This window comes from Nymphaea colorata, chromosome 2 (assembly GCF_008831285.2).
Source record: "Nymphaea colorata isolate Beijing-Zhang1983 chromosome 2, ASM883128v2, whole genome shotgun sequence".
NCBI classification, from domain to species: domain Eukaryota; kingdom Viridiplantae; phylum Streptophyta; class Magnoliopsida; order Nymphaeales; family Nymphaeaceae; genus Nymphaea; species Nymphaea colorata.
Genome location: NC_045139.1, coordinates 29391348 through 29405494, shown reverse-complemented (window position 1 = coordinate 29405494; position 14147 = coordinate 29391348). Strand labels below are relative to the sequence as shown.

The following is a 14147-nucleotide window of genomic DNA, read 5'->3' as shown; positions in this document are numbered from 1 at the left end:
GAAGCAGCGGCGACAGGCGACGGCAAGGGCGGCGACGACAACAGAGACGGCCGGAGGTGACTTTGCGTTTTTTTCATTTTTTATTTTCATTTTCATCAGCTCCGCCACCTCCACCCCTGCCTTCGCCGCCGGCAACAGGTTGTGTGTGCAGAAAACTCATCGCCTGAAAGTGAAAACCCAACACCCCTCCCTCTGGCTCGCCCTTTCTCTACCCGAGAGGGTTTCAAATCTCTCTCCCTCTCTACCCGAGAGGGTAGCCGACGATTTATAGCCCAGCCGCTTTCTCATGTGTTTTGTGTGTTTATTTGTATGTGTCAATGTGATTTGCAGCTTTTTTGTGTGTTTTCACAATAAACTTGACCTTCTTCCTGGTAAGCCAGAGATTCAGAGAATATAATAGAGGCCTCCTTTTCATTCTTCACTGTCTTAGAATATGAGGCCTTTTCATTCTTCACTGTCTTAGAATATTGTTGAATGTGGATTGCATTTGCCGGCACGGCATGTGAATGAGTGTTGCACTCATGCCGTTGTACTGAATGAGTGCTGCATGTAGAGCCGTTGTACTGTGATATATCGTTCCACGAGAGGATTCATCTATTTCGAATGATCCATGTTTTTATTGGTTATGTGTTGCAGTTGCAGCTCATTTGCTAGGTTCTGTTCCGACATAAGTTGTAATGGCTGATAAAGGAAAAGAAATACTGCCTCCTACAGGAAGTGGGAATGTAGAAAGCAGCAGTGGTAGTGTTAATACCGCTACAGTAGAGAAGGATAATCCATCTCAGCCTCTTCATGTTGTAAAAGAAATTGTTGCAACTTGCAGTTCAGGATCATCCAAGTATTGGGATGTTAATCCAGAGGACATTGATAAGGAACTTGAAGGAGAACATGATTTGCATGCTTTTAACATGGACCTTACAGAACCTGTTGCTCCTTCTAATCTTCATGATGCGACTGAGGAGAATCAAGAAAGCTGACATGTTTGTATAATTGCATGTTAATTACTTCCATATTGTGTTTTGTACCATGATTTTATTCTGTTTGCAATTTTTTGATATATATGTGTGAATATGTTATTTTGTTTGAAAATTTTTGATATATATATATATATATATATGCCCGTGTGTGTACGGCCGTACCCCGTACCCAAATTTTTTGAAAATGGTCCGTACCCGTACCCGTACCTATGTGACATAGGTCCTATCTATATCTTCAAAGATTTTAGGAAATCACATGGGTTGATATACTTGTGTATAATCCTACCACCTGTCCAGGTTCACAGTCTTCTTGGTCAGAAGCCAACTATGAGAAGGGTTGGGATCCACCAAACCGCAGCCTCGATGTAAGTTTTGGACTGGGTCCTTATAGTTGGTACTAGAGCCAAGTTCAAGACTTGGACTTACATCCAACAGGTGCAGATGCCTGTTTCTAAAGAAGGCGGACTATAACACACCAAATATGTGATGAATGACCTATTGAACAGATTAAAGACTCTTAAAAACCTTCAGGGGTTAATGTATTTGTATGTCATCCTGCCACTTCTCATGGTTCATAGTCTTTCAACTGCATATCAAAGCCAATTCTAGAGCAGGTTGAAACTTACTAGACAGAAGACTTGTATCAGTTTGGATCAAGTTGTCACTTTTAGCAACCTGAGCTGAAAGGTTTGTTAGTCCATTAGATAGTCTACAACACGAAATGATAATGTCAATTTTTTGGCTAACTAAGTTAGGGTTGGTTTCATCATTGCCTTTATTTTACTAGTAATCATTACTCAATTTGTTTAACCTGTATAGCAGATTATTGCAATAGTACTCATCCAGTATATGAAATGAATGAGTAATAGGATTAACATTCATCTAAATGTCATTGATACTTCCATATATTATTTTTAACTATTTAAGATATCCTGATTTGCCTCCATTTTCTCCATTTGGAACTTTAAAATAGTTGAAATCTAAAAAAATTCTATAATATCTAATGCTACAATGTGAATATCACTTCCATTTCTATATAACAGAATACTGTGTATCCCAGCTTTCTCTTTACATCATGGATCCAACACCAAATTTATCAGATCACAAATTGGCACAACATTTGGAACTAGTTAGTTAATCGTTGCAATCAAGAAAGGATTCTTGAAAATTGGACAGTGTATTGATAAGCCAGGAAAAGAGACTTCCATGTTCTTGATACATCATCAACACAACATACAAGTTTTTTCTTTTTATATTCTGGCACAGATAAAAAAAATCCACAGATTGTTTTCTCTACACAATTCGAGAGATTGGGAATCTTAAATACCTATCCAGGAACCCTTGCTAGCTCAACAACTCAGAGTATATCTAAATACAAAATCCAATTCATATTTTGTAAGAAAAAATTCCACATAATTCACCTCAACTGTTGGTAAGTGTATTGGTGTGTACTCCTTTACAATGTCGATGTTGTATGCACCAATGAAGCATTCACCAGGCACCTTAAAGTATAAAATGAATGAGGTCAGCATCAAAGATCTTTTCAGCAACAATTTCCCGGTCTTAACATTGCTAGTGTCTAACATACCTCAACAAGAAGTCGGTGTGGAAATTGTGGTTCATCCCACGCATATGAACAAGAAGTATAGGGATGCACAATGCTCTCAAAACGCTCACAGTTTTGCTGGTAAATTCGCAGCCTCTTCAAAACAGGGAAGTCATCACCAGTCGCTCGTTATATAAAAAGTAAAAAACCATTTAAGTAAATATGAGGTGCATGGATAGACACTGTATCTAGGACCATGTTACAAGAGCAAAAAGACAAATTGATCCACTTTTATCAGCACTTTTTTCTAGCATGGAAACAAAGACTTACATCCATAGAGAAATTGTCAATTCTGTATGGCATGAACCCAGTATTGTCATCAGATAGAAGAATCAGATAGGTTCCTGAACCTCCAGTAGAACTACCTACAATCTCTTCATCTTTGATGGATACATCAGCATTCTGCACTTCAACCCTAACCATGGTAAAAGCACCAGTTATGTAATTGTGCATTTTTACCAGAGTGTCTCCTAACTGATCAGGCAAAAAACCACCGGACCATTGCCATCCTGGTTCATCAAATCGGATCGAGACAAGGAGCTCCCTATCATCATAAGGAAATCAGAATATGGAAAAAAAGGACAGCTTCTCTCAAACACCACAAAAGTAAGAACTTTCAACGCAAAAAAGTTAGATTAAAGCAGTAAGTAAAAAACTTTCTTCATATCATAAATAAAGATTCAGTGACCAAAAGTTTTAAGAAGATGAAAATGTTGAACACAATTCAACATCAACCATTATTTGTTGCTTTCAGTTGAGCTTGATCTTTATCACCAACAAATAGACATCAAAAGTATGGGACCATATGCCAATCAAAACAAAAATCTACAATTAAAAGATTTCTTAAAACAATTTTCAGGGCCATACACATTGATTAAAACACAGCTTGAAATACTGCCCTTAGCAATTTCATGCAATTGTTTTCTTGGGCACGCTCTTCAGCACATGGCTTCTTGAGGGAAATATCCGAAAAATTTCAGTAGCTGAAAAATTCAAAAAGATATGCGAATAACAGAAACAAGAAAAAATAAAAAGTTTCTGTTGAATAACATTAATGTTAGGTGGTGTTTTGAATGTTTAATAGTTTTGGGAACAGCTTTTTATGAATAGTTGTTTTACTCTTGGACTTATTTTGTAATTTGTTGATTTCACCCTAATTCTCATTTAACATGAAATTAGGGAAGATTAATAAGAATTTGACTTTGCTGTTTCTCTCTCTTTCTCGACCTCGTCTCTTCTCCTGTGATCTCTCGTAACATGGTATCAGAGCAGATGATGTGACTCCTGCTGACTTCCAGCAACCTTCTCTTCTCTGGCGACCTCATCTCCTCTTCTTCTCCTCTCCCTCTCTTCTTTCATCTGTTCTGGTCGGCGACCATCAGCAAGGAGCACGTGTGAAGGAGTCTGTTCACACTCAGAAATATGTGTGAATAGACTCCAACCATGGATATCAACAGAAATAAAATTTGGGCAGCTGTGTGGGAGTCTACGTCTAACGTCTTATGGACTGACGTCGTTATCTGATCAAAGCAGCCAAGTGGAGAACGTGATGCTACTCTATGAATGCTGCTAGAGTCAAGGCAGACTGCTGATTTTTTTTTTTCCTTTCATGTAATGATTCATGGATGCTAGGAAACGATTATCTACTGATGCAGCAGTCTCAGATGCATTAAAACCAAGTCTTCATTGGAGGTGACAACACAAGTGGTCGTGGATTAGAAGATTCACGAGTAAGAATTTTTTTTGGATTAAGAATTTTTTTTGGATTAGTCGTGGTTTGGCTGTCAGGAGGTGGACAGTAATGTGCTGTGAAGGTATTTAAATTTTTGTTTGGAAGAAGTGCTGCTCATCTACATGATATTGTTTACTTCTGCTGTGTGGTTATTTATATTTTGTTTGGAAGAAGTGCTGCTCATCTACACGAAATTGTTTACTTCTGTTGTGTGGTGTTAGTCGATAGTTAATTTCTGATCAGCCTTATTCTACTCTATATATTCTCTGTTGGCTGAACTCTTGTGGACAGATTTACAGTGACGGAAAATCCCAAACCTGATTCTTCTCATGAGTTTAAAATTGGAGGCAATCCATTCTCTTATAGTTCTACAGTGAAGTTGGATGGTCTTAACTAAGAAATCTGGTCGAGGTCATTCATGATGTCAGTCATTGGACATTGAAAAAATATTTACTTGAGGAAGATGAACCAGTTATCAGGACTGAAAAGTATGCTTCTTGGGAAGAGGATAACAACATGGTTATGTCTTGGATAATGAATGGTGTGGATTCTTCTATTTCTCCTACCATTGCATATTACACCACTGATAAGGAGATGTATGATTTTTTATGTGAGACTTATTCACATGATAAGAATATGAGTAAGGTATTCCACGTAGAGGAAGAGCTATACAAACTACAACAAGGTGATATGAGTTTGCCCTAATATTTTGCAGATGTCAAGGCCACTTTTGAGCGACTAAAATCTCTTCGGCCCCCATGTAAGTTGTGCTATAAGACTCATTATGAGCAATGTATGGTTTCTAAGTTTTTGGCAAGTCTCTCTCCAGAATATTCAGTGGCAAAGGTACAAATGCTCATTGGGAGTGATATCTCTGGTTTGCCAGAGGCATATAACAGGCTAAATCGTCTAGCAATTACCCTACCTCAATCTATCAGTGACACACCTGCATCAACATTGGCTGCATCTAATGGTCATGGGTCAAGTTCTTCCTCTGTCTCTAGAGGAAGAGGTACAAGTCGGGGGATTGGAGGACGTGGCAGATTTCAATGTACCTATTGTGGAAAAATGGGTCATCTTGTGGACAGGTGTGATATCTATGGTACACCATCTGGAGGCTCACAAGGAAGAGAGTCTAAGACTCCCACAGGCAGAGGTACTTCATCATCAGTCCCTCCAGGAATGGCTCAAGCAGCAGCCGTTGCAAAGAATCCAACTACATCTGAGTCTTTCTCTCTTAGCCTGCATAAAGCAGAGTATGAGCATATATTATCTCAAAGAGAGCTGCTTCATCTTCTTCATCAGTCTCTGCCTCGTCAGGAACAGTTGGTTCTGCTCTCTCCACAGTTTCACATGACCAAAATACAGTTTGGATGATTGATTCAGGTGCCTCAAGGCATTTCTGTAGCCCGCCATATTTGTTCTCTTCCTTGACCAAGTTTGATCAACCACAGTTTGTTAAATTAGCCGATGGTAGATTCTCTCCCATTCTGGGAAGTGGTGACGTTATATCTCTCCTTCATTGAATTTATTAAATGTTTTATATACTCCAGAGTTTCCTACAAACCAGTTGTAAGTGCAATAGCTAACCTCTTGTTTGCAATGTAAAGTCATGTTTGACCCTAACTCTTGTGTATTTCAAGACTTACAAACTGGGAAGATGATTGGTGGAGGCCATGAGCAAGGGGGAGTCTACCATTTGTCAACATCTATGGATTCTGCAATTATTTCTGTGTCTCAAAAACCCACTCCGTACCAGTGGCACTTGCGGTTGGGTCATCCTTCTCTATTGAAGTTGCGTCATATTCTTCCTAATATTTCAATATCTGAGAACTTTAAGTGTGAAGCTTGCCAGCTTGGCAAACACAGTCGAAGCAGTTTTCCTTCCAGTTTGAGTCCATCCAGTCATAGTCTTTTTGATCTTCTTCATGTTGATGTGTGGGGGCCCAACCAGATTGCTAGTAGGTCTAAGTTTCGTTGCTATCTGGTTATTGTTGATGATTATTCCATCAGTCAGTTTGGTGTTGTTGTTGAAAGAAAGGTATGATGTCATATGTATTTTCAAAAATTTCATTCTAAAAATAAAGACTAAATTTTCTTCTACTGTCAAAGCGCCATAGAATTCAAAGCCTCCAATTTACTGCAATTTTACAACAATCATGGTATTCGACAACAGTTTACATGTCCCCACACGTCTCAACAAAATGGGGTTGTTTACATGTCCCCACACGTCTCAACAAAATGGGGTTGCTCAAGAAAACATCGCTAACTTTAGACATGGCTCGTACCCTTATGTTGCACACTCACCTCCCTGCAGGTTTTTAGGGAGGTGCATGCTTACTACTTGTTACCTGATCAGTCGTTTACCATACTCAGCTTTTCAAATGAAATCCCCATCCAACAAATGTTTCCAAATTGACCTTTATTTCAGCTTCCTCCAAAGGTGTTTGGTTTTACCTGTTTTGTGTTCATGTTCTTGGACCACACGAGGATAAATTTGATGCACAGTCCATCAAATGCGTTTTCATTGGCTATCCTCCCCATCAAAAAGGCTACAAGTGTTTTGATCCCTTAACTCATAAGGAATTTATTAGCATGGATCTTACCTTCTTTAAGTCTCAACCATACTACATATCCGCTTGTCCAACAGAAAATTGAGTTTTTTAAAATGCAAAAACGTTGTGACGTTTTGGCAACTACATTGTGATTTCAGTTGACAAATATCATCTTACTACACAAATGTTTTGGTTGTTTCTGAAATGCTGATAACAGGACATTTTTAAATTTGGAGAAATTGGCAAGTATGGTTTTGACAAAGGTGCACAAACTAGCCATCACACATGGACATTGCACAAACATAAACAAAGACCATAAAAAAGATAAGATATTGCAACAAACCCCTAATGAAAAACTAAACGAAATAATTCAACCATCAAATAAAGGAACAATACCTTGCTGCGTCAGACAAATGAAGATGGCAATGCTTTCCAACACCCAAAATGTAGAAGGAATCACATCCCTTCTGTTTGTAGTACAAATCTTTGTTGCAAGAATTGCTGATCACATATCTACAGGAAGGAAAATGTTCACCCATTTAGTTGACTTGTAATCAAGATTAATACTATATATGGCCGAAATTCATCCAAACAAAAACAGCAAAGGATTAAAAACTTAAAAAGTTAAATGCACCTCCTAGCTAAAAGGTAAATTTATGAAACATGCGCTCTTCTAGAAAACAACATCAAAACACACCTCAAATAAAGTGTTACATTTGACAATTTTTGAAGAAAAAAAAAAGGAGAGAGAAGAGATGAATGGTCAACAGAAAAGTCATAGACTGGAAGGATCTGAAGCCAAATCAAACTACCATAATGCAGTCAGTTCAAGCACTGTATACTTACCGAGGCTGAAAAGTTATCATTCTGCTTCTCCCTGCAAATGCTCCGGAAATAGGACTTGATGTAACAGACACAATAAATGCTCCACTACCATCTGGCTGTGGGATGACTATGCTGGTTGAGCCAGTCACACTGGCAAGAAAAAGAGGATTTGACCACTTGCTCTTTAGAGTATCCAGATTTGTGGATCCAGGCATACAAATGCTCAAAACAACCTTTTCAGTCGAAGAGTGACCTTGTGCAGACGAGTACATGCATGCCTTAACTTTTCTCCTCGCATCAATTCCAACATTAACAAATGATCTTGAGACCTCGGGCAATACCAGTTGGCTTGAAGCCCTTTGCTTTCTTGCAAAACCGCAGAAAGAAGATCTTTCTATGACATCAGGTTCAAGATGGTCAATATGTTTTTGCCCTTGGACCAAGGGAGAACTTGTCTGAAGTTGTTTGTGAAATATCCCAGAGCAGTAAGGTCTCTCCCTGTAGGGGATCATATAACTTGGAAACACATCCTGAGAATCAATGACATCGATAGAAGCAGAGGATCCTTGTTCACAAGATACCTGGGCCAGACCACGCCTGTCATTTAAAAGTTGCTTTCCCCATATCAAAGAATAACTTGAAGGAATAAGGCATGCATTCTCCTTGTGTCTATTATCAGCATCTGCAATCACAAGTGTCAAGCCTGTACAGTTGTAGAGCAGATAAGGGACAGAAACAGAAATCTCACGAGCACCACAGACAGTACTCATTCCCTTCTCAACATCCACACAGATGGGTGGACCACCTAAAAATACAAAAAATACCTTTAGAACATTTTTTGCAGGGATGATTTTATAACTAAAAGAATTACCAATGAGAGAAAGTGACCTTTAGTCACATCTGGGTAGAATATAACAGTTTCATATGATGAAAATCTTTCCTCATTGGACTTCGATGTAGACAGAACGGTTTCCGCACGAGGGAACAACAAAAAGGAAGGTTGAAACCCATCCAAATAGAAAGTTATCCCGAGGTCATGGCTAGAATCAATATGAGAAACAAAAACAGTGTCCACCTGCAGAATCAGCAGTATGACTAAGATACTCAAACTCTAAGCAACTGATGCATGTAGGAGCATTAAATAGTTGATTTGATAATAAATAGGCCATAAGTGCTCGATACCTCTGGAATGGATATTTTGGAAGGAACTCCACTACTCACTATTGTACATTTCAGCGCCACTGGAAGATAGTTTTTCACCACTAGTGGTGTGATCAGCTTAATCTGACGAATAAATCTCTTCTTTAACTTACTTGTATTTTGAAATGGCTGAACTAAATTCCCAGTGGAGCTGAACCTTCTGAAACATGGTGGGTTGAGGGGTATATCATGAACAGCTATACAACATCTGAAAGGATCCTTACTAGGAAGTGAAGGATAGCAAACAGAGGATCTCAAGGTTCCGGTTCTAATCTCTGGCGATAGAATGTTTAAGAGGGTTTGAGCTTCACTCCACAAGAAATCAGATCCAAGTGGACGCCACCTCATGCGACCAGATTCAGCAAGATGAACTGGAAGTGGCAACTCTTGCCCTGGTAAAATAGGATCCAATATCTGAAAGATGCATATATTAGACAAAATTATACAATTGCATACATTTCATGACCATGACAAAACCAACATCGCCATTAGACAATAAAAGCAACTATATTACCTTCGGAGATATGCCAAATGGAATGTCAAAGCGCAGTTCTAAAGGCATGGAGGTTGCATTATGAAAAATAACCTGAAGATTAAAAAAAAAACTATAATAAGAAAGAAATGAAAATGAAAGGATACCCAGGAACTTATAAGCAAATATACACAGTTGCACTCACAGTGGAGTACAGCCTTATCAATTTACTGTAATGTTGAATTGAAACTTCATATGCTACAGGGACAGTGAGCCCCACTTCAGAAACATTTCCACTCTTATCAGTTCTAGCAGTGTCTCTGCATGCCTCTGAACGTCCATCCAAAACTAATAAATCTGATCTTTTAGAAAAGTCCACTTCAAAATAACTAAGCCCAACCAGGTCCATCGACATAGGCGCAGAGGCCCCAGAAGTCCCTTCAATTTGAATGGAGATCATATGGTGCTGTGCACTATGAGATCTTTTCTCATCAAATCTGTCAAAGGAGCAACTGCTTCTGTGGTGGAAAAAATTTTCTTCAGGAGATTCTTCAATGTAAATTGGGACCGAACTGCCTGGCTGAACAAGAATTTCCACATTTGCTTCAAAAGATGACTTTTTATTATCTTCAAATATCCAGAATAAAAGTGGCAGACATGTATCATTCTGGATAATATAGGGGGCATATCTTCTCTCACATGAGCCATCAGTATTCAAAAGTTCTTTTTTCATTTTCAGTTCTGTATCATCAACTCCATGTCGACTCCATGCATCATTGATCATCTGCATTCCCCTATAGACAACCTGCATAGCAAAAGAACATCAATCAATTGAATTATGTACAGGAATCAGTTCATCTTCACAGCGAATCTTAAATGGTTAATGCAGGATCCAGCCTCTAAATGTAACATCCCTAGGCCAAAGGTGAAACACAATCACGGTAGATAATCTCCATGAACTAGACAAAAATAATATGAAATCTTAATAAATCACTGCCAAGGATTTGTGAACCGAACACCATCACATTGGGCCTTCTATCAGGAATTAAAAATTTGGTACAAATTGTTGAGAGTATAACTTTCCACATGGTATCCTCTTATGACTGGATCAGTAAGCAGGAAAGACAATGATGCACAAGCAAGAGCTACAGTTTAACAAGGCAGTAAAAGTTCCTAGAATAAATATTAAAAGATTGAATAAATACCTCGAAAAGAGACTCTGTAACATTTATGTTAAGATGCGCAGTTGATGTTAAATGGACTTCAGTCCCAGACAAGGTTTGCACAAGCCCATCTTTCTCTAGCTTCCTCACTAGCATAAGGTTAAAACTCCAAGGCTCTACAAAAGGCTCCCATGCAACCTAACATGCACTCGCATTAGAAATGTGATCATCAACATGAAATATGGATGTGATCTATATAGCAATATTACCTTATGGATGTTATTGTAGTTAACAAGAAGGTCACCTTCAACTGAAGCTTTCAATATCTCATGGTCGTGGTTTGCCCTTACAAATAAATTTCTTGTGAGGATCTCCATGACAGGTCCACTGCAACTCCACTGAATAGGAAAAAGAAAGGTAAACATTTCTTATTTTTAGAAACACCTTACTAACTGCTACAGGAACACAAGGCAGCAAGCAAAGTTAGATCCTCGAAAAGGATAATCAGAACACTGATTAAAAGTGTACACTCTTTGAGTACCAAAGGCAGATACAAAACTCTGTATGGCATACAGAAGAACCAAAATTTTGAGTACTAAAAAGCAAAACCAGGAATGAGGGGATACCCTTCCATCACTTAGCAGCAAAGTTGACTTTTTCAAAGAAGCGTTCACAATCATGATTACGGCAAGAGCTTGAGAGGATTTTACTTCTGGTACCCTCTGAAAGGCACCATTGCAGAAATGAAAGGTATAGTACGAGAACCACATATCTAAGGTCCCCAAATGAGCATTAATTGACGCATGAATTGTGCCCTCCTTCATGCATGCCTCCATGAGTATCTTGATTTGCAAAAGCAGAAAGAATGGAATGGAATGAACAGAACTGCCATCAACTTTCTCTAGCCTTCCCTCAACCTTTTCAATACATGAATCCAATCTCACAACTTTCCCAGTTATATCTAATTTTGTATCCCTACTCTCTAAACTAAGTACAATATATTTACAGAGATTTGAATTTAAAGATGCGAAGAGGGTTCCATTATTTTCAGATACAAAGCATTTCTCCGAAAATGACCCTTTCTGGATATTAGGATCTTCATCCAGAGGATCAGCTTCCACATTCAGTTTGATTGGAAAATGGAAATAAATACAAATGCATTTTGACTGGAGACTAAGATAGTGTGAAGGTTCTGAAATGTCCTCAGTTGACCTTGCGAAGCTTGTAACCAGGCTCAGATCAGAAGAATTTAATCCCAGAGATGCAGATTGTTCTGATGGATCAGAGCTATGAAAGCTGGTCATAGACGTAGTTCTGGCTGTATCTTGAGCATAGGAATAAAGCAAGTCAAAAATTTCCATCCATTCCACTAAATAAAGCCAGACATGCAAAGAAGAGATTTCCAAAGATATTTCATGTTTATGTTCTTCAGATAATGAAATTCTAATATCAAGGCTGGAAGGTGAAAAATCCCTTTTGAATGCTGCCAAGACAACAGAATCACTTGTAGAATGTAAAATAAAATCAGAGATCTCAATATCCAAGCATATTAGAGTTTCATGTTGGAAAGATGCTGAAAAATTAATTCCCATGTTTGCTTTCGCAATCGCTTTCTGTGATGAGAGTAGGCCTTCAAAATCCAACAACTTCACAGACAAAGCCTTAATAGAAACTTTAGTATCCATACAAAGATCCATTGGAACTTCTGGTATGAAAGAAAGGGATTTGACTAAATTCCTCTTTAGCAGCCTAAATTGCAGGATGTCAGATGTGAAACACTGAGACTGCATGCTAACAGATGACAATTCATCAATGGCATTACTTACTGCTTCTAGTCCACCTAAAAAATAACGACCTGCAGCATAAACAAAACAGCAACATCAGAAACAGCAAAAGTACACCTAAAAATCCTTCTCATTGTGTATGATAAAAAAAAATCTTTTGTAAGCAATCTTAAGTCATAGAAGTACTGCATATCCAATATTGAAACACAAACGCCAACCTGCTGCAACAACTTCTACGCTATCAATGCATGCTGTAACAGCAGGAACAAGAGAATGTCCAGAACTTGCTCCAGATGGAATTTTAATCTGCAAATCTATGTTGCAAGTTTCAACGAGAACAACATAATCCAGACTAGCATATCCTTTCTCCATCTGCAAGTCATCTTTTAGTAATATAAGTGACAAAGACAATCCTTGGCCAAATAAGTTGACAACCTGGGTCATGTCCCTAATACCAGATGTTGACATCACAGATGAACTTGGACGGCCATTTAGTGCATCAGCAGAGACCAACTCAGGTACAACGCAGCAATGTAGCTGTTGAATACCCATTTTCAAAGGGTAATGAATATCATTTTCTGAAGGCAATACCAATGCAGAGTCAAGTACTTCGAACTTGAAAGAGAACTCGCAGTGTTTACTTCCAGTATTCTTTCTAGGGCTAAAAAATTGTTCCTTGCTTGTCAATGTCCACTCAGGAAGAGAAAAATAACCAATGAACGCAGCAAGGAGTTCTGCAGGCAAAATGCAGCAAGTATGCTGAATGCTAAAGCCCAGCTCAATTTTAGAAAACACAAAGGTCTGATTTTTCTGCACACGAACATTTACTACAGGAGGATGTGTTGGTAGCGCAGGACCAAAAAGGTTTCCATGGAAATTTGGACTACACCACGAAGAGGAGATACTCAATCCCTCTGTTGACAACAATATATCCCAATTATCAGCCCCATGAAATGAACTCAGGCTTCTTAGTGCAGGCATTGTTACAGTTGCTAAGATGCAAGAAGAATCATGGAAGTGCACCTTAATACCACTTAGGTCAACGTCCAAAACAAGTTGATCAGTATCCTGTGGGCTACCAACAGCACTCGTAGCTCCAAATTTGTGACTTGATTTCTTTCTTAATGAAGTCACTAAGAAATTCTTTGCATAAACAAACTTATCATGACTAACAGAACTAGACTTGCAGTCCTTTAAACTAAAGGTCTTCCTCCAATCATCAACCCGAAAAGGAAGCGAGCTCTCTACGGTGTCAACCAGGCCCAAACTGCAGACAGAGAGAAATGGAAACTGATCCAGAGGAATAGATTCAGTTCCATGGACGCCATTCATAGAGAAATTAGAAAACCCAAACCTCTGAGGTCCAACTCCACATCTTAAGTTTGATTTTGGCAAACCCATTTTTGAAGAATGTAGAGTCCCAGTAGAATAAGCTGTTAACTGTCCATCTTGCTCATCAAATCCTTCAAAAAGATTCAGCAATAATCCACATATTCTAGGATAACAATGAATATCAGCATTGGTTATGAATATCATAACTTCATCGAAAATAGAATCAGCACTCCTTTGTCTCCGCCACTGGAAAGTGAAACTTCCATCTACGAAAACGTTTTTCAGCTTTTCGCTTTGCACATTAGGATCATAATCCACACCTTTTATATCAGAATGAGGTCTGAAACTTTCTCTGTTTAAGAAAATTAAAGAACCAAGAGATTGGCCTCCTGAATTAAAAGCTTTGACATCCATCTCCTTGGTAGAGAACGCAAACTTCTGAATAAGCATTTCACAGACATAACTGCAAATTCAATGAGTTTACAAGAAAATCAAAGAGAG

The 14147-nt window shown here is 38.5% G+C and overlaps 1 protein-coding gene across 11 annotated transcripts in view; it reads right to left on the bottom strand.

The window, feature by feature from the left end:
- LOC116247732 (uncharacterized) overlaps positions 1–14147 on the bottom strand; it is a 74267-nt gene that overhangs the window by 18834 nt on the left and 41286 nt on the right. For all 11 annotated transcript variants that reach the window (XM_031620009.2, XM_031620010.2, XM_031620008.2 and 8 more), the window contains 13 exons: positions 12533–14109; positions 11157–12385; positions 10800–10928; positions 10573–10728; positions 9573–10172; positions 9410–9481; positions 8878–9309; positions 8584–8770; positions 7717–8500; positions 7267–7383; positions 2854–3127; positions 2566–2679; positions 2399–2479 (listed from right to left, as the gene is read on the bottom strand). In XM_031620009.2, the coding sequence (XP_031475869.1) occupies positions 2399–2479; positions 2566–2679; positions 2854–3127; positions 7267–7383; positions 7717–8500; positions 8584–8770; positions 8878–9309; positions 9410–9481; positions 9573–10172; positions 10573–10728; positions 10800–10928; positions 11157–12385; positions 12533–14109 (5752 nt within the window). The remainder of the gene's footprint in view (positions 1–2398; positions 2480–2565; positions 2680–2853; positions 3128–7266; positions 7384–7716; positions 8501–8583; positions 8771–8877; positions 9310–9409; positions 9482–9572; positions 10173–10572; positions 10729–10799; positions 10929–11156; positions 12386–12532; positions 14110–14147) is intronic.